This window comes from Abramis brama, assembly GCF_963993115.1.
Source record: "Abramis brama genome assembly, chromosome: 17".
NCBI classification, from domain to species: Eukaryota; Metazoa; Chordata; class Actinopteri; order Cypriniformes; family Leuciscidae; genus Abramis; species Abramis brama.
In genome coordinates this window covers 32604840-32625700 of record NC_139979.1, presented here as the reverse complement: position 1 = coordinate 32625700, position 20861 = coordinate 32604840, and the positions used below count along the sequence as shown (strand labels likewise).

The 20861-nt window shown below is 38.7% G+C and overlaps 1 protein-coding gene across 1 annotated transcript in view; it reads left to right on the top strand.

The window, feature by feature from the left end:
* The window catches only part of ascc3 (activating signal cointegrator 1 complex subunit 3), a 224412-nt gene that overhangs the window by 100745 nt on the left and 102806 nt on the right, over positions 1-20861 (top strand). Inside the window, exons 12-13 of the mRNA XM_084088603.1 lie at positions 9272-9448; positions 9538-9609. Of these exons, the coding sequence (XP_083944729.1) occupies positions 9272-9448; positions 9538-9609 (249 nt within the window). The remainder of the gene's footprint in view (positions 1-9271; positions 9449-9537; positions 9610-20861) is intronic.

Below are 20861 nucleotides of genomic sequence, written 5' to 3'. Positions count from 1 at the left end.
GGTCAATGACCTGAAAAGAGCTGGGACCACCGTTTCCAAGGTTACTGTTGGTAATACACTAAGACGTCATGGTTTGAAATCATGCATGGCACGGAAGGTTCCCCTGCTTAAACCAGCACATGTCAAGGCCCGTCTTAAGTTTGCCAATGACCATTTGGATGATCCAGAGGAGTCATGGGAGAAAGTCTTGTGGTCAGATGAGACTAAAATAGAACTTTTTGGTCATAATTCCACTAAACGTGTTTGGAGGAAGAAGAATGATGAGTACCATCCCAAGAACACCATCCCTACTGTGAAGCATGGGGGTGGTAGCATCATGCTTTGGGGGTGTTTTTCTGCACATGGGACAGGGCGACTGCACTGTATTAAGGAGAGGATGACCGGGGCCATGTATTGCGAGATTTTGGGGAACAACCTCCTTCCCTCAGTTAGAGCATTGAAGATGGGTCGAGGCTGGGTCTTCCAACATGACAATGACCCGAAGCACACAGCCAGGATAACCAAGGAGTGGCTCTGTAAGAAGCATATCAAGGTTCTGGCGTGGCCTACCCAGTCTCCAGACCTAAACCCAATAGAGAATCTTTGGAGGGAGCTCAAACTCTGTGTTTCTCAGCGACAGCCCAGAAACCTGACTGATCTAGAGAAGGATCTGTGTGGAGGAGTGGGCCAAAATCCCTCCTGCAGTGTGTGCAAACCTGGTGAAAAACTACAGGAAACGTTTGACCTCTGTAATTGCAAACAAAGGCTACTGTACCAAATATTAACATTGATTTTATCAGGTGTTCAAATACTTATTTGCAGCTGTATCATACAAATAAATAGTTAAAAAAATCATACATTGTGATTTCTGGATTTTTTTTTTTTTTAGATTATGTCTCTCACAGTGGACATGCACCTACGATGACAACTTCAGACCCCTCCATGATTTCCAAGTGGGAGAACTTGCAAAATAGCAGGGTGTTCAAATACTTATTTTCCTCACTATATATATATATATATATATATATATATATATATATATATATATATATATATATATATATATATGCAATAAAGCTTCTGCATTCAATATTATTTTGATATCAAGTTTTGATTGAACAATAACTGTTTGAACAAAACCTTTTAGACATTTAGACATTTATCATTTTCTTGTCAACCTTGTCAACAGCCAAAATAAACCTGTCAACATTTTTTTTTTTTCTACTACAAGTTTCATTTCCATACAGCAAACATAATGGTCCTTTTTTATTTGTCATATGAAATAGTGAGGTGGACAATAGTGTCTTTTGTTTACAGAAAAAAAAAGTAGTAATGGCACAAAATCAAAGGATTTCTCCCCACAACACAGCAGAAATGTTTTCCCGTGTCTCTTATTTTAATTAGGGTATGTGCGCAGTAGTTGAGCCAAAAGTCAACACAATTTGAAGGTATTCCTGTCTTTAGGAGACTTTGAATTATTGATCTCTGCACAGTAAGCAAGACTGTGGCCTGTGGAAGTAGCGAAATGAGGGGCATCATTAATAAAAGATGCTGGAGGAGAAGGGAAACACTGTTTCTTGCCTTATTTTCCCGTCAGGAGGAAAAACAAAAACAAGGTTGATATATTATGGTTGTTGAATCTTTTAGCAACTGTACTGTAATTCATGTTTTTGCCATTTTTGTTCAGACATAGTCAAATGCTAAGCTTTCCTACATCAAAAACTTTTAGAGGATTGTGTTGCTTATTTTAGCTGTGCTGTCAGTCTAAAGATAGCGCACTCACACACCCTTGGGAACCAGAATTGATTATGGGATGGTTAAATTATGATTTCATATCTCTCCTCACAGGCAAGTACGGCCATACTTGAGCTGAGTTAAATGTGAAGGGTCTGTCCTAGCTCTCTTTATTGACTGTATTTATGGATGATGATTGTTGTATTAGATTCATAAAAAAGCATAACATAGAAGCTTTATAAGAGAGTTTGTGTGTCGAGGCGGTTTTGCTTCAGGATTGTTTGTAACGCTTTACAATAAGGTTTCATTAGTTACCATTAGTTAACATGAACTAATAATGAACTTCAGTTCTGCAGTATTTATTAATCTTTGTTAATGTTAATTTTAACATTTACTAATACATTATTAAAATCAAAGGTTGTATTTGTTAACATTAGTTGATGTGAACTAACATGAACAAACAATGAACAGCTGTATTTGTGTTAACAAACGTTAATAAAGATTCACAAATGCAGTGACAAATGTTGCTCATGGTTAGTTCATGTTAGTTAACATAACATCAACTAATGTTAACTAATGAACCTTATTGTGTTAAGTGTTACCGGATTGTTTATTAGACCCAAGTGGGGACCCAACACAGTATTTTTTAAATAGCCTTAAAATCAATAATTGAAATGGCAGCTTAAGCCCAACAATGTGCAATTTGTTGAGTTTTTTTTTTTAATGTCATTGAAATGTAGATGGTTTGATGCTTTGGCAGCCGTTTTTTTCACCATATATAACATCACAAACATCTCTAAATACACATACTATAGTACAGTACAGTCAACTGCATTTGTGGCATAATGTCGATTACTAGGGATGTGCCTGAAGCCTAGATCTGAATTGGGAAAGGCACTGAAAATCGATAACGTATTCTACGGATCCCCTGAAGGGACATGGTTAGGCTTCCTAGTCGGTGAGATTACAGTACATCAGATTTCACTGATCACCTGAAGATCGTAAGGAGAGATGACTGACGGGACGATGTTGGAGGATTTGCTGCACAACAGATATTTTCTCTTGTAATATGTTTGGTCAGTGCCGTCGCTTCATATACACAGAGTACGTGTGATCGTGAAAGTAAAAAGCGAGCGAATTCAGATTTTGGCTTCAGGCACATCCCTAGTAACGTTATGCCATTAGGATGTTGACTTTACTGTATTATAGTACGTGTATTTAGAGATGTTTGTGATGTTATATTTGGTGAAAAAACTGGCTGACTAGATCATCAATCCATCTAAATTTCAAAGAAATGTTTAAAGATAAATTGTGTATTGTTAGGGTTAAGCTGCCATTTCAATGATTGGTTTTTATAGGCATTTAACAATTTTGCTTTTGAACAATAAAAAGTGAAAGTAAAAAGCAAGTGTGCATGGAAAGGTGACTTCAAAACCCCACATATTGATAGTGGCTTCCTGATGCCCACAAATTATATATATATTGAGACCAAAATTGAGGCAGTACCGTAAGGCACTATACAGTGAGTGGAAGTATATTGGGCCAATTTTTGGGCCAAAAAGAAGAAATATGAAGAGTTTTATTTCAGAAAAGCACTTACGCTAGTTCTAATAATAAATTCAATACCTATTATTTGAGTTTTTGTCATTTCAAGTGTCATTTTAGCGCTTTAGCTGTTACATTGTCATGTCAAAAAAAGGTACACAGAACTTTATGCTGGAAAGGGAAGTAAACTTTTTTTCACACTAAAATCTGTTTGTGTATTGTTTATGGCTCCATTCAGTTCTATTGTAAGTTCCTCACTGTAACCCAGTTTGTTTGTTGTTTTTGTTTTTTTTAGCATCTTTAATTAATATTAAATTAACATTATTTTCTGTGTTAATCAACATTAATCTACGAGGGCCCTTTAAGTGAGCCATTTACCAGCGGAGTAGAATTTACACGCTTTTAACCTCGTTAACAAAATACATGGGAAATAACAGCTAATTATTTTTGCTATCATAATTAACGGCACGATTATATGTTTATTATGGTTAGCATTTTATGTCCATTTAGCATTCTCATTTTTATCATACTATCAGAAAAGACTTGCAACACGTTTTTGGATGACAGCCACCAGTTAAGAACCTCTGAATACACGCATAAGAAAATATATGGCATAGAATCATTTAGGAACTTTCTGACCCAAATTCAGCCATCATGTTTTGGGATATGCTGGAAGCTTTTCATAATCAGTGATCCTATCTCCGGCTCTCGGCTTGCATGCATCTGTACACAGTGTTCATATATGCTGTTACTCTCCTCTGCTCAATCACGCTCTTCTTCAGCGAGACGGATCTCCTCAGCTCATCATCACCGTTACCTCACACACATAAAAGTGCTCTCTGCCATGCCGTTTATTAAAGAAAGAGCCTGTCTTTTAAAGTGGACCCACTGTAAAAGTGTCACATCGTCCTCAGAGGACAAACTCTGAGATGATCGAGTTCTGAAAGCTTTTACTTGATACTTTACAACCCCTTGAAATGGTGTTTTTCTGCACATCTATCTATCTATCTATCTATCTATCTATCTATCTATCTATCTATCTATCTATCTATCTATCTATCTATCTATCTGTCTGTCTGTCGTTTACATACAGTCTCTTCGGTGAATCTCTAACAGGTTAAAGCAATCATTCACCAAAAAATTGAAAATTCAGTCATAATTTACTCCCCCTCATGTCAAAATCAGCATATTGATTTCTGAAGGATCATGTGACACTGAAGACTGGAGTAATAATGCTGAAAATTCAGTTTTGATCTCAGGCATTTTTAAAAATGTATTACAATAGAAAAGTTATTTGCAACAATAACAATAATATTTTTTTTTATCTTAATTTTCCAAACTTTTGAATGGTAGTCTAGGTGTATAATTTGTAAATAACTTGGTTCTCCGACCCTGGAGAACCACATTCAATAGACACACTGTGCGTTTTACCCCGTCACCAATCACTTGCAAATCATTTACAGAAGCTCTTTTAGCCAGCGAGGTCCAGCTGGAACAATTACTGCTCTTTCTCTTTTTTCAAAAGGTTCTTAAAAGCTGAGATCTCAAAAAAAAGAAAGAAAAAAAAGCCATTGCCAAGGCAGATTTCAGTGTTTCATAATGCCTCAAATGTCACCTGAAGCGCGAGAGACACCCATTGGCGAGCTGCAGGCAGGTCTACTGTCATGTGCCAGTTTGTGCCAGACACTATGAAGTGAACCCGTGTTCAGACTATAAAGAAGGTATCAGTAAACCAGCACAACTGATGGCCATCCAAGATCGAGTTGTCCTCGGGTGACCACACACAAGGGTGAGACCTTCTGCCTGCCACGGGCCAGCATCATTATAAGCTCCTTCCCAGAGATGTGCTAACATCCAACAACTGTAGATGTAACTCAGTGTCTCTGAGCTCCAGAGAAGAGCCAGAGTTTATTATCTTCTCAGTTGCGTTTTCTAAGGCAAGCATCAGTGTTATCACTGCTCATAGTTAGTGATTTGAACAAACTCACAAACTAAGTTCACTATCACTGAGTTTTAACGTAACTCGTCCTCGTCGTTTGTATTGTATCTCTCTGCTGCAGAGTAAAAAACCCAGTAAAAACAATAAATTGAGTCTAAACTACGAAATAGTTAAGTCACCCTGTGGAATATAAAGTTGCGATTGTGAGCCGTAAAGTCACAATTACAAGAATTAAAGCCACAGCAATGAGAAATAAAGAGTAACACTTTATTTTAAGGTGACGTAGTTACATGTTACTATATAAGTAACATTATAAGTACTATATACATCTAAGTACTGTTACTATATGTACTTACTAATAACTTATAATTATGCACAATTACAACTAACCATACACCAAACCCTAACAGTAACTCTATAATAAGTACATGTAGTTAATTAATATTACTCAGTACTTTTTTGATTAAATACAATGTAACTATGTCACCTTAAAATAAAGTGTAACCAAATAATGTCACATTTACTAAAAATAAAGACAACATTGATTGCAATATTTAAAGTCACAATTGGTATAAAGTCACATTTATGAGAAATAAAGTTAAGTCACATTTTACTCAGAGTAATGCAAATATACACTATAATTAAAAAGTTTGGGGTTGCTCACAAAGGCTGCATTTATTTGATCAAAAATACTGGAAAAAAAATTATATTGTGAAATATTATTACAATTTAAAATGATAATTTTTGTATTTTAATATATTTAAAAATGTAATGTATTCCTGTGATCAAAGCGAAAACATTTGTGCTGATTAATATTTTTGTGAAAACTATGATGCATTCATGTTACTTGGGATCAATTTAATATTAATATTTAATATATGTATTATTTATGGACCTGAGATCTATTACTGTGTTTTTATTTTCTTAGAGCATCATGTTAAAACCATGTAAAATCCTTGCGGTACCAAGCCGTGTGTCAAAACCACTGTCTAACGATCACTGTTCAATCTCAGTACTTTACTGCAAGGGAAAGCTTGACTCAAAACAGTGTGACAGTATTCGTTTTTCCATGCGAGTCGTTTCATAATGCTGTGTGTTTGAAATAAGTGCTCAGTGCTTTTGCCTCAGTTCAGCTTTAGTTGATCCCTAACATAACAGTAGAATATGTGTATGACACGAGCGATCAGCTGCAGTTCAGCAGCTCTAGCGGAGGTGACCTGAGCTCTCAATGAGCCCGAGAAGGATTTTCATCATTCTTTGTAGCCACAAATGGGGGCTAGCGGTGTGATATCGATAGCTTACCTGGACAGACAGCTACTGCATCATATTAAAGACCTTACCAATCTTCCCTGTCAGCCGCAGATATCTCGGTCTCAGACGCTCTGACTGTCATTAGTTTTGAGTTGTTTATTTTTCAAAACTTCACAATAGCACATCTGGCAGTGTGAGACGGTGGTGATACTTGTCAAAAGTAGTATTACCGTGACGGCTGTCAGATACTCTCATCTGCACTTCATTATATAATTGAAGTGTTGGATATAAATGAGAACATATTTTACCTGTAAAATTAGCTTTGTTCTGAAACCTGGAACCAGCTGCCACAGGAATTTTTGGCGTCATAGCCATAACAGTGTTATTTATTTATTTTAAGCATCATATACTATTGTAGATTTTACTTATATTTTGAATAGTTTGAATTGGCAACATTCTAACATTTTTTTACTCAATTATGTTGATTACCCTGAGGAGTTTCTGCTTTTTTTCTTTCTTTTTAAGTGGTCCAATTATGCCCTTTTACGAAGTCTTGATTTTGCTTTTGCAGGGTTGAGGAATATGTTTTCATGCTTGATTGTTCAAAAACACATTGTTTTTCACATATTTTACATTATTACAGCTCCTCTCTCCCCAGTGTGGTTGAATGTGTCGTTTTCGTTGAAGCCCCTCCTTCCAAAATACAAAATGTGTTGTGATTGGTTAGCTGGCCCAGTGTGTTGTGATTGGCAGAGTTAAGCACATTCGGGAAATGTCCCGCCCCTTCATAACCGCAAGCTCTACTCAGATGTAAATGTGCCCGATTCAGACCCTGACAATGTTAAAGAACAAGAGGATTGTGCTGAACGAATTTCAAACACGGACTTTGCAAGCACAGATTTCACAGGACGTTTTAGAGTGGTTTGTTTTTTTCTTATAGATACGATGTTATCCACTAGGGGTGTAACGATACCCTCATGTCACGATTCGATACATATCACGGTACTGAACTCATGATACGATATTATTGCGATACTCCAAGACATATGATAAAAGGTTAACAAAAAATGTACCGTTGTTTAAAATGCTAAATTTGATTTTACATTGTGGAATTGAATATGTTTTGACTTGGTGCTGGTAACCCAATGCACAGGACAATGGTGACTCCAGAATAAAAATAATCATGATTCTGAAGCTGAAAATACAGAATTATTTTAGACAAATATGTTTGCACTCTTTCACTGACTAGATACAGTACATTTAAAATAATGTAGGCCACTTTTTACTGGTAACAATTGGCATTATCAGGAGCCACAAATATTGCCCCATTGTATTATTATACTTTATATTCAACATTATATATAGTGGTTTAATGTAGTACTGACACTAAAAATCTGAAAACAATTTTTTTTTCTCATTTTGTATTTTGGGTGAACTATACACAATACATATTGTCACTATCCACGAAACATATTGTTGAAGTTTTGTATTGTGATATATTGTGACACGATATATTGTTACACCCCTATTATCCACCATTTAATCATATTTGTCAGAAAACTATCGAAATAAAAACCATAATCGATCACAAAATGATGTTTAATTTTCCTAAGGGGTGGTGAACAGTCGTACTAAAGCAAGAGGTTACAAAAGCTAAAGTAAACACTACATCAATACTGTAATGTTAGTTAGCAGGCTAGCGGAGGCAAAGCTTTACATCATAGCTGTCATAGCAACTACATAAAGCTTATAATTGGAACCGTTAATAGAAAACACAACTACAAATAAGACATACTTATAAGCTGTGATCCACAAACAACAGATTGTCCCGACAAAATGGGAATGGCTCTGTCTTTCAGGAGAAGCTTTTGTGTATAGCCTGCATTGTACTTTCTTCTGGAAGCTGTTCTCCGTAAAATGTGCAGCGCACAGACAAACGTTGAGGTTATAATGTTCAGTTATATGTTAAATGTTAAAAATACATTTGAACCTCTCTAAGTTCGTCAACCTTTGGGCAAACTTTTTCTGTGGTGTAAAAAAACAGCGACAACAACTCTTCCTCTTCTCTAAAGCAGCCCAACATGGCCTCACCCCCTGTGTTGCGTGTTCCAGGGGGCGGGGTTTATGTAAATTTTAGGGTTTGTGACATCACCCAACCAGGAAGAAGCTCGTTGTAGTCCTTACCAGCCGTTTGTTGTAGTCCTTAAAAAGCGATTTCTGTAAGAGAAAATATCTCCCTTTGCTTTGAACATTGAGCGTTGTAACTTTGCAGATGTTGTTTATGCTCAAACAGCAACATTACACACTAACTAAAGTTAAAAAGTGAAATTATAATCAAGGACCCCTTTAAGGCTTTTTTTGCTACTTGTTTAATGTTTTGAATGATGTCACTTATGGCTGATTTTCACTTACGCAGCCTCACAGTGTGGTCACAATAACGAAATTGTGTGAGCAAAAAGGTCTATTGTCAAGAGTATGTGAATCACAGCTCACACAGAGGTCACTCTCTAATCAAGCAGCTTTCTGCTGGTCACTGCGGCGAATTTCCTTGAAAAACTCATGTGAAATCTGCATTGGGGAATCTTTCATCCTATACAATTCCATATCATGTAGATTCCTATTGAAATTTGTGGATTTTTTCCGTGCAAACAGTGGTGAATGTGAGTGCGCCTTTAGAAGCCAGCTGCTTATGTGCTGACACCGGTTTTGTGAAACAAAGATCTGGTATGATCACAGCTGTTTGGTACTGTACTCTAGGAGACCCTTCAGAAAGAAAACCCTCTATAGAGCGCTCTCAAAACCTTGTTATTCATCTTTCTCTAGGTGGAGTCGACCCAGAGTATGATTCGCATACTTGGTCTCTCTGCAACTCTGCCAAATTACTTGGATGTGGCGTCTTTCCTGCATGTGAACCCTTTCATTGGATTGTTCTACTTTGACAGCCGTTTCCGTCCTGTTCCACTTGGCCAGAGCTTTGTTGGCATCAAGACTACAAATAAGGTACCCAGCAGCCAAGAAATCACATGCTATGCCAAATACAATGGCATTTTGAATCATATTTCAGTCTAATTGTTATGTTCTCGTCACAGATTCAGCAGCTGCATGACATGGAGGAGGTGTGTTATGAAAAGGTCCTGGAGCAGATCAGAGCAGGACACCAGGTAATGTTGAAGCTTTTTTTCTTCTTCTTTTTGTCATTGAGCAGAATGTTTAATATATATTACAACTGAAATGTGGGGTCAAGGACACAAAAGAGGTTAGATTGTGATCAGTATAACCCTGATTTAGAGATAACTTTGTAACCTCTAGCTCCTTATATACATATTCCTTAATTTCCTCAAAGAGAAAACTAAACTAAAACATGCCTCCAAACAAAACATTTCTGTGAACTAAAAATGAACAAAACTAAAAATGAACAAGACTAAAACTACCCCTAAACCCTGTTCACACCGCCAGCGACAAAGCAACATGATCCCATTCATTTCAATGGAGAGCTGGTGATTTCCAGCGACTCGTGCGACAGTGACCTTTTTAACCTTATGCAAATGAAGAGCTGCTTTTGTGAGCGACAACCAATAGGAGTGGATCGCATGTGATCCGTCACTAAATCCTCAGCAACTTCCCTATAATTTATGACATGTCTGTGTGAACATACTGTACGCCGGCACTCGGCCTGCCGACTCCGAGCCTGAATGGTTACGTGAACCCAGATAAACCCGCGCTTGCACTTTCACCACAGATAACTAGCCGAGATAACAAAGAGCACTCACTGTTTCTTGTTCATCTTTAAAGTCCTCCTGTTGTGAAAATCCAGCTTTTAAAGTTGTTTATATGTCTATGTGGTGTTTTTAATATGTTTTAAGACAAACCATGTGTAAATTCATAAGTCGACTCCATTGCTGAGTATTTTCTCCTTAAAACTGCAGTGAACCAAAGACAGTCTCAAAAACACGCTTTGAAATCGCTGGTGTTTCTGACGTCACAAACTACCTTGTAACCAATCAGATCAACGTGTGATCGTCAACCAGTGGATCTCTGAGCTGAGCAAGTGAGTGGAGGCGGGGCTCTTTTGCATATTCATAGAACTGCGTATACTAAATTGAACCAAGGGTGAAGAGTAAATTCAAGCAATTTTAAGGCATGAAGAATTTTTTTTTTTTCAAAGGATAATGTTTAAATATGTAATTTTGGTGATCAAAGATGAGTTTTAAGGGATACAATGATTGACTACAGGGGGACTTTAATATTAAGCAATTTATATAGTAAATCCATTCATATTTAGTATTTTCCCTACAAAATGTTGTTTTTAGTGGCATGAAAACTGATTTGTAGTTTGCAGCATGGAATAACGTTTCCTTGTTTAACTTAAACTGAATGAGCTTTTTGTAAGTTGGCATTCATTTTTCCATTGTTGCAAGAAAAAAAGAAACAAAAAACTAAAACTTTGTAAAATGTCTTGCACAGTGTCCCAGAATAAATTAGTGAGATTTGCTTTGCAGGAGGATCATGAATGAAACAGTTCACCAACTTTGAACACATAGGATGTTTTCATTTGTGAAACAGCAGGATGAGGGATGAGAGATGACTGTAACTGTCAAGCTCCAAAAAGCACATACAAGTAATATAATGGTCCATAAAGTGTATGCCATATAATGTGTTTCCCCTTACCTTAAACCACCAATCTCTATCTGTATATCCTAACTTTCCCAACCCCCCTTCATAGTCCATACCACAAACCCCCAATACAGAGCTCAATTCTACAGAAGTCAACACACATCACACCTTGCCATTGTTGGTTGTAATCTGTTGATTGGTTCTGTAACTAAAAATAGCAGTATGTGAGAAATGTGTCGGTGTTGTTAATGTCCAGGGGACTGAGTGTTAACAGTACGGGACGTCGTGACCTCATTGTGGAGGATGTGCGAGAAGAGCCTCGTGTCCCTCATTTGCGCATGTCCACATGCTGTCGTTGATCTCTGCACCTGATCATCATTTGTCTTCTCGAGTATGTTCAGGAAGTGTCTACTCAAGGAGAGACGCAATGTAAGGCTGTGAGCAAGGCCTTCTTGGGAAGGTTTAGCGGTTTAATTGAAAATCATCATTCCCGTGTCCCAGCGCTGAAGGTCACAGGCTTTGCTGTGCTGTGGTATATTGTGCCCTGTGCCTCGTCCTGAACTCAATTTCCAAATCTCATAAATCTCCAAACAACCCCACTCTTACCACCGCATAACCTCCCACCCTGCAAATGCTCTGTGCATCTCGAGCTCACGTCTTCTGCTTGATTTATTTGTGTTTTTTGTGTAGTTTTTAGATGCTGTCCGTATTCTTTCTTGCTCTAAAGGCCAGGTTAGACATTTAACTGCATGTTCTGGTCATGGACAAAAGTGCAGTATATATGGTCTAATCTAATCTCACACTGTCCATTGGTTTAGAGAGGCTTTGGAATCGTGTTTTTGTCAGAGACTTAATCTGGAAGGGATTCAGAACGATCATCAAAACATGGAGTAGATCGAGTCCATCAACACCCCCAAAACTTCACAGTCCTAGACCTACGGTTCAACATTTTATAACGTTAGACAGTTTTGCCGTTGAATGTTTGATGATCACGTTAGCTTACTTGTGCGTAAGCAACTTCTATCCGATCCTTGGTTTACGCAGATCATCTTCCATTTGTTTTTTGATCTGGAGATGCTGTAGTGTTTCAGAAGATGCTTAACAGTGCCGCCTTTCGTTTAAAACAGGGATTGATGGAAAAACTTGCGAATGGCAGGGAATCGTTGTCTCGTTGTTCTGACTAAATGAGAAAGTAAATGTTTCAAAATAAATCATGTTATGACAATGTCATGACATTTAGATCTAACAATCACTCAGATCAGATCACACATTTAAAATGATATAGCTACCTATTGAGCCACTGACATATCTTACCTGTTCAGCAGGAAAAACGTTGTCTCTGCGTCGGTTTTTGATTTTTGTTAGTTTTTTTTATAGTCAATAATTGTATCCCTTAAAACTCATCTTTGATCACCAAAATGACATATTTAAAAGTTTTTTCCTTGAAAAAAGAAATCTTCATGCTTTAAAATAGCTTGAATGTCACTCTTGCCTCATTTAGTATACGCGGTTCTATGAATATGCAAATGAGCCCCGCCTCCACTCACTCACTCACTCCAGCTCAGAGATCCACTGGTTGACGATCACACGTTGATCTGATTGGTTACAAGGTAGTTTGTGACGTCAGAAACACCAGCGATTTCAAAGCGTGTTTTTGAGACTGTCTTTGGTTCACTGCAGTTTTAAGGAGAAAATACTCAGCAATGCTGTCGACTTATGAATTTACACATGGTTTGTCTTAAAGCATATTTAAAACACCACATAGACATGTAAACAACATTAAAACCTTGATTTTCACCATAGGGGGACTTTAATGATAAGTGATGTACTGCAGCTTTAACCCTCTGGGGTCTGGGCTGTTTTTGGGGCCCTTGAGATGTTCTGACATGCCCTGACATTTGTGCTTTTTTCAGTTGCTTATAAACATATTAATGGCAAAGGTGTAAATTCACTCTATAAAGCACAAACAGGGCTACCATAATATGTGAGCCATGTGTATGTACATGTTTTCATTTTTGAGAGAATAATGTTTATGCGTGGTTATTGAAAAAAATAAAAAATAAAAAATCTGAAATAAGGCCACAAAACACATAGTAAATATGTGTCAATAAGACTTTTGACTAATGGATGTCCTCGCCTAGTGTTTTTTCTTCAAAATTATGTGAAAATAGTCTTGCTTTATCGTTCACATAAAACCATACATTGATTTAAATTGATGTAAAACAGGTTTTGCTTGGAAAGCCAATATGCGAGGGGGAGGAGTAGTTTACACCTTAGATTACAGTGTCCCACCCACTTTGCATAATGATGAGCCATTCACTCAGGTGTGAAACTGACTGAGCCACAATACAAGGACAACAGATATATTTAGAAGACTTATATTGACCATTTAAGATTTTGCTTACATCTATCTTGTAAATATGTTTTGCTATTTTATTAAAAAGGTTACAATTGCAACAATAATTACAATTTCAACAATATTTCAAGTGTACTCTTTCTTTGTAAAAAAAAAAAAAGATTATAGGCCTACATTTTATCTATGTATATGTATGTATGCATGCATATTTCAGTCGATTTTTACTCATCTCAGTAGCAATACAGTTTGCTAAAACATCATCATTCATTCACACACGCGATTTAAATTTAACTTCTGGCAAAGATGAAGTTGACCATAGGCTATTGACTCGCGATCTTCGCAGTAGGCTAGTGTTTTGGATGGTTTGTTTAGAACCAGCTTTCTGTAAATATATTTCACATTTTTTAGACATGTGAGGCGAGTAGGCTATACGGTCTGGTTCATGATGATCTCCAGTTCAAGCACCTTATGTTGTGATTGCTAGCCTATATTTACTTTAAATCCAGGAAATTTGTTAATGAAAAAATTATTAAAATTAAGATACAATTGATACAAAACGAAATTCGTTTTAAAGAAAGGATTTGTACTTTCTGTTTTGAGGTCTCTGTGAAAGTTTGAAAGTCTTTTAGTGCTTTTTTTAGAGCGCTCCCGACCATAATGGAGAACTGTCACGTAATATTGTTTTTTCCTCATAAATGCGAACACGAAAAATAAAAGACAAAAGACTTTTAAGTAAAACTTACTCCGAAATTGTGTTCTCGGCGGAATTCGCTCTTCAAAATGCTGCCGTTCGTCCTCTGAGGAAAAGGTGCATTCTTCCTCGCTGTCCAGAATCATCTGAAGGGAGTCTTTATTACCGGAGAAGCGTGTCATACTCAAAACGCGATGAACTATCAGTCTGAAGTCTGATGAACAAACTGTGTTTTTATGGCATTGATCGGGGGGCGTATGCGATGCATACTAGATCAGGTAAACTATTTACATGTGAATCGCGCCGGGGGCGGGGCGGCTGCAGCTCATTTAGAGATAATGAAGGGAGAAGGAAAAACGGTACCTCTCCTTGCTTTCAAAGGGATTACACGAGTTAAAAACATTTGTTTTTTATATAAATTACTTCATTTAAAAGAGGAGATTTCAAGCTTCATAAAGACATATCTCACGTGCCTGTGTGAGAAGTATTCGCTGAGTTATGATTCATTTTCGGACGCGTTTCAGAATGGACTACACGGACAGAGAGAAGGCAGAACTCGCTTCGTGATTATTTTTCTTTATTTGGCAAAAAGCACAACATTTTGTTTTTATTGTGAGTATACACAAAAATAATACACATTTAACAGAATCGATTGATGTATGAAACTTGTTTTATAAAATCAAAGTCAAAAGAGTATTTGGGGTCTCAATTCAACTCATAAGGAAAAAAGCGAGCAGATCACGCCGGCGTGATCTCCGACCTCTGAGGGTTAAATGCATACTTATACTGTAAGGAGGACATCTTGCAATAAAGTGTAACCAGCGAACCATACGTACCGCTGAAAAGACGTAGCAATTTTCCTACTGACCCCAACAAAGTATGATGATCTCTCCAGTGGTTGCTCTGCTAGGACACTGTGAACTTGGGAATCTGCGTCACACATGCATCCTCTGAAAATCACTTTGAAACTAGCTAATAAATGTCATTGCGAAAATGGCTCAAAGGAGTGAAGTTAGTTCTGAGAAAGGCTCTGGTGTCATTTTTTCTTGCACATGACACTTTATTTTGTTAACAAATGCAATGACTTTCATACGAGTCTAGCTTAAGTCTTCAAATGCTGTGGGGCCAGTGTAAGTAATAATTCTGAGAGGCTGTGCATATGGTGATTTTTCTTCAGTAAAAATAAATAAATGTGTCATGTCATTGAGCCCTGTAGCAGCTTGACACATTAATGCAGAATTGACGTCATGAGTGGTCTCGTGTGTGTGTGTGTGTGTGTGTGTGTGTGTGTGTGTCTCAACTATATTGCAACAGCCTCTGAAACGTCTCATCCAGTCAGATTTCATAGATGGACCTATATGTAATAATAGCTATTGTTACCGGGTTAACGTTCCTACCCTCACATTTTTGGGAGAAAATCCATTCTTTTGAAAGACTCAGGATTTAATGTGGACCCACCAATAAATTGCATTTAGAGCTAAATGCTAAATCATTTATAAGTGAAATGAAAGCGATTTGGCGAGTTGAAACTGGAAGTGACTGAAAAGATGGTAGGCCTTTCTCTCAGCGGCAGTACAGTGGGGAGCGTCTCTCTCAGCTTGATATTAAATTGTCAAAAGTGGCTGTGACATATATTAATTTCATGTGGGAGCATGATGGATTGAATTTTCTTTATGAAATGCCCCCTTAGCCCCCCTGTCGGGCCAGCGGTTGGCAGACACGAGGCAGATGGAAGTTTAATACGCTTACGGAGGCAGCAGTTACTGTAGACTGTGCTTTCTCACAGCTCTGCAATGATGAAAAAAGTCTAATAAATAATATTTGCCGCAGAGGTCTCTATGGATCTTTGTAGGAATACTGTGGTGTCTGAGAGAGGTGAAATATAAAGAAATGCCGGTGAGAGATGGAATTCAATCTTCATGCATACGTTGACAAGATGAATAGGTTGAGTGATTGCATCTGTATGTGCAAATTCAAGTTGTAGCCAACTCAAGTTGCATGCAAATGGACAAAAGATGAACCGAGTGTAGAGTGTTTTCTCAGCTTCTTGTTCTGTGTCATCTGTGTATTGCAAGTTCATTGATGTTGGTCAGTTAGTTCATCTTTGGCAACTAATGATCCATTTGAAGCAGCACAATAGTTGAAGTTATCTCTCTATTATGGCTCTTTAAGAGTTTTGTGCAATGTTTTAGAAAACCTTTTTGTTCTCAGAATACTAAATGAGCATTGCAGGTTCTTAATTATTTGGTGGGAAGTTGTACGTTTTATTTGCATTCATAGGTGGACGTAAAGGCTGTTAACTCAGGATGATTTCTCACGGAGTCTCTAAGGGGTCGTGGTTGTGGAAAAAATATTAGATGGGAGGAAAAATTATATTTCAGTGCATTTGCGTGCGCTCACAAAGCGTGTACATTTCCCAGAGAAACTTTGGTATGTCCAAAGTGGACCATCGACGTAAAGTGTAACTGAAACTTTTAAGTTTGCTCGCAAAACGGTTGGTATCCCACGAGAAACTAAGCGTTCGCTCATAAAAGTGTTGCGTTCTCCCGAAAAAACTCTGTAGTCACTCTCAAAAGCATTGCAATATAGTTTTCCATCAGCATTTTTGTGTTCGCTCTCACAAGATTTGCATTTCCATAGTAAGTTTCATTTTGCTTGCAAATCGTTTGCATTTTGGGAGATAACACTAGGTTTCTTTTGGAAGTGCAAACGATTTGTGAGCGAATTAATATTTTCTTAGGGGAATGCCAAAGTTTTGTGGAAATGTCATGTGAGATTTTTGTGAGTAAACGCAACAGAATTTACATGTATAATTTTTCATCCCATCTCATTTTCCCCATCACCATGACCCTTTAGGGCTCCATTATTGTTTTCTGTCTGTGCTTTTTATTGTTAGGGGTTCAAGCATGAAATGCTGAAACCCTATTGTAATTGTAAGGATTTGTAAAACTGATCGTGCAGGCCAAACCGTAAGGCCTAGAGACTTGAAACCTGGCCAGATAGGCCTCAATTTGGGCAGAACCTATCGGAGTATGACCCCGATTGGCCCATAGGTGGCGCTACAGCAACCAAAAGTACAAAATCGCTCATAACTCTTAGACCGTTTGTCCTAGAGTCAAGTCGGACAAAATGTGTATCTCCAATTTCGATTTAGGCAGGAAAAATGTTCTGCTATGTCAAATTTTGTCCAAAACCTACTTTTGCGAACTAGTCCCTGGTTTTTCGCCCGATCGGAACCAGACCAGTCTAGGACAATTCTCTGGACTCTCTAGATCAATAATTATCGAAAAAAAAGTTCAACTTTTGCATTTGGGTGGCTGTAACAGGGTCATTTAGAAAAGGGGCGTGGCAAAATACACTAAAAAGCATATAAATCCTAAAGGAAAACTCAGAACTTCACAAAAATTGATGAGCATATGTGTCATAATATGGTGAAGAAGCATACAAAGTTTCATGGAGATCGGACCATAGGTGGCGCTATAACTGGCAAAAAGCTTTCATTCTTATTAGGGGTTCAAGCATGAAATGCTGAAACCCTATTGTAATTGTACATTTGTTTTCTGTCTGTGCTTTTTATTGTTATTACTGTAATTGTTGTAATTATGTTGTGTGTCCAACACATGGTGGTTTTCCTCCATCAGCAGAATGAGGGGGAGAACCAAAGATATGATGACAGTGATTGCGTCTCAGAGAAAGGCTTACTTTATGACACGTGAATTTTGTGAACCCTTCAGATTGATCAATATTACTGTGTTCTCTTGACCGGACTGAGTCTGTCCTCCTCTCAAGCGTATCAGTCGATATACAGTGCCCTTAACAAGTGACACTGGGGGGAAAACAAATGTTTCAGGTCCTTATTCGATTTGTTGCTTTATATGTATTACGTGTTGGTGCATTAATTCAGATTAAAATTCCAAGAGACTTGTGTTAACCATTAAAAACAAGAATTTGATTCAATAACTTGGGGGGGATTGTATATATACTGCATATTGTACACAGATTGTGGACTTTTACATGTAAATGTCGTCTTTAGTTGACAGTTTAAATCAACTCTTCTGAATGCAGAAAACAAACATGCATAAACATGGTCAAAAACGCATCGGTTTTCAGTGATCCAGTTATGATCCAGTCACAGCATGTGTTTTGGCATTTCTAGCATTTCCACTTGGCTTATAATGTGATCAAGTGCAGCTGGTTTGTGAAACTCTCCAGACACACAGTCAGTGATATTTGCTGTAGTAACAGCTATTTCTTAAGGGTTATGGCTCATCTTGTCAGCACTTTCACAATGACCAATCACGATTTCAGCTTCACAATAGCGGTGTTTACATGGACCCTAATAATCCGTTTTGTAATCGGACTAGTAGCACAGTCAGATTTAAAAAAAAAGTCTTGTGTAACCATGTCAATCAGAATTAATTATCAGGGTTCCCACGCGTCCTGGAAAACCTGGAAAATGAAAGACTAATTTTCCAGTCCTGGAAAACACATGGAAAATGGGAAAAAAAGTAAAATGTCCTGGAAACGTTTGCGTTGTCCTGGAAAATAATTTTCCCTCCTTGTGGATGAAACGGGTTAAACATTTTACGCATGTATGTCTGTTTTCAGCTGCCTTCAACGGGTAATATCAGAGAATGTCTAAGGGCCTGTTCACATATCGCGTCTTTTGCACGCTCAAGTTCGTTATTTCAAATGTAGACGCGCGGTATGCACGCTCATAATGGAAGCGACGCGCTCGTTTTTTCCAAGCGCGTCCGCGCCGCATCGAGACATCTCAACATCTCAACTTTTCAGAATGCCGCAAGCGCACCGTAGGTCACGTGACAAGAACCACGCTTAGCGACGACAGACGCCTCCGGAGCGCAACCGACCTAGCGCTTTGGAAAAATGAGAATGCGGCGCGCCTAGCGTTTTCTACGCGTTTTTAGGCGCGATATGTGAACGCCGCCTAATAGGAAGAGAATTGGCACTCTCTGGTTACTTCCGGTTTCTGGACTGGCTGCAGTAACACGTCTCTGTCCATGCGGGGGCGCTCGCAGGCGAGTGCAGAATGAATGGAGGTCTATGGAGCTATACCCCTCAAAATCCACTTTTCTCAGGATATAATTTTTTGTCTAGTAATTTGAATATTGTATTCGAAAGGAGATGCAAAGAAATTACACATTGCTGGGTGTTAGATTTTTTAGAGTCACTTATTTGCTTTAAAAAGTCTTTTAAAATGTCAATAACGTCATACACATCGTACGACCAGAGATACTGCTTACGGCAATCCTTCACTCACTCTGGTGAGTTCGCGCTCTGCACCTTCTTTTCTCTCGAGGCATCGACAACACAGCTGACACAGGTAAACACACGTGCTAGAAGAGTTTTTGTTTTGTTTCTGGTCCCGCTTCGGATGCCACGATGCCATCAAGCAGTATCTCTGGTTGTAATCAGTCCTTCACTGACCAATCAGTGTTCATTAGCAGAATGCTAGCGTGTTATGGGCAACAACAACTCAACCTGTAAGAAATCAAAAGGACATAAGTACTCGTTCATTCAATTTTTCGACCTATAACCCATGTTGAACTTGCAAAACCTACAATAAAATCTGAGATTTCTCAATGGCAATCGGGTGAGGGAGACAAATTTAGCCGTCTAGCCCCATTGACTCCCATTCAGTCTGCACTCGCCCGCGATTACCTCCAGTGGAATTCTAATGGAACTGCAACCAGAACCGCAGAACCATACGTCATAGCAGTGTGAGGATGACAGCGCCAGCCTAACAGTCTGATGCCGGAACCGCATACCATACATAGCCACCTTGCATATACCATACCTAAACCTACCCATCTCCACCCCCTGACCCCTAAACCTACCCATCTCCACCCCCTGACCCCTAAACCTACCCATCTCCACCCCCTGACCACTAAACCCACCCCTAAACCTACCCATCTCCACCCCCTGACCCCTAAACCTACCCATCTCCACCCCCTGACCACTAAACCCACCCCTAAACCTACCCATCTCCACCCCCTGACCGCTAAACCCACCCCTAAACCTACCCATCTCCACCCCTTAGATGTTTTTACCCCGCCCACTTCCGGCATCAGACTGTTAGGCTGGCGCTGTCGTCCTCACACTGCTATGACGTATGGTTCTGCGGTTCTGCAGTTGGTTAATATTGATACAATGGGGCTAATAGGAAGTGCCAAAGCTCTCCGTAGACAGGCTCTGGTAATATTGGGCTGGAGCTGTCTGCTTTCATTTCTGCATGTAGCCAGCACAGCGCCCCACGTGACACAAACCTGCCAATATGTACGCATTTTGCGTAGCAAGTACGCAATTTGACATCTCAGTACGCTGGCATACATGCCAACCCTCCCGATTTTTCCGGGAGACTCCCGAATTTCAAAGCCCCTCCCGAAAATCTCCCGGACCGACCTTTCTCCCGAATTTCTCCCGATTTCCACCCGGACAACAATATTGCTACACTATCCGTCACTGGGCGCCGTTTCAGACCGAACAATAATAAAGGTTACACCTCGAAGTCAAGCGCGGCAATCAGAACGGAAAAAGAAGCAGAAGAGGAAGGGGAAAAGGAAGAAAGAAGAGACCATGGCGAATAAAAAGAGAAAATATGCAGTATGTTATATCAGTATTCTCGAGAAAAGGAGTTTTCCCGTAGCGTAAGCTAAACTTACGCAACACGAGAGTACTCTCGTAAGAGAACGACACTCGGTTACTAACGTAACCTCGGTTCTCTCTAGAGA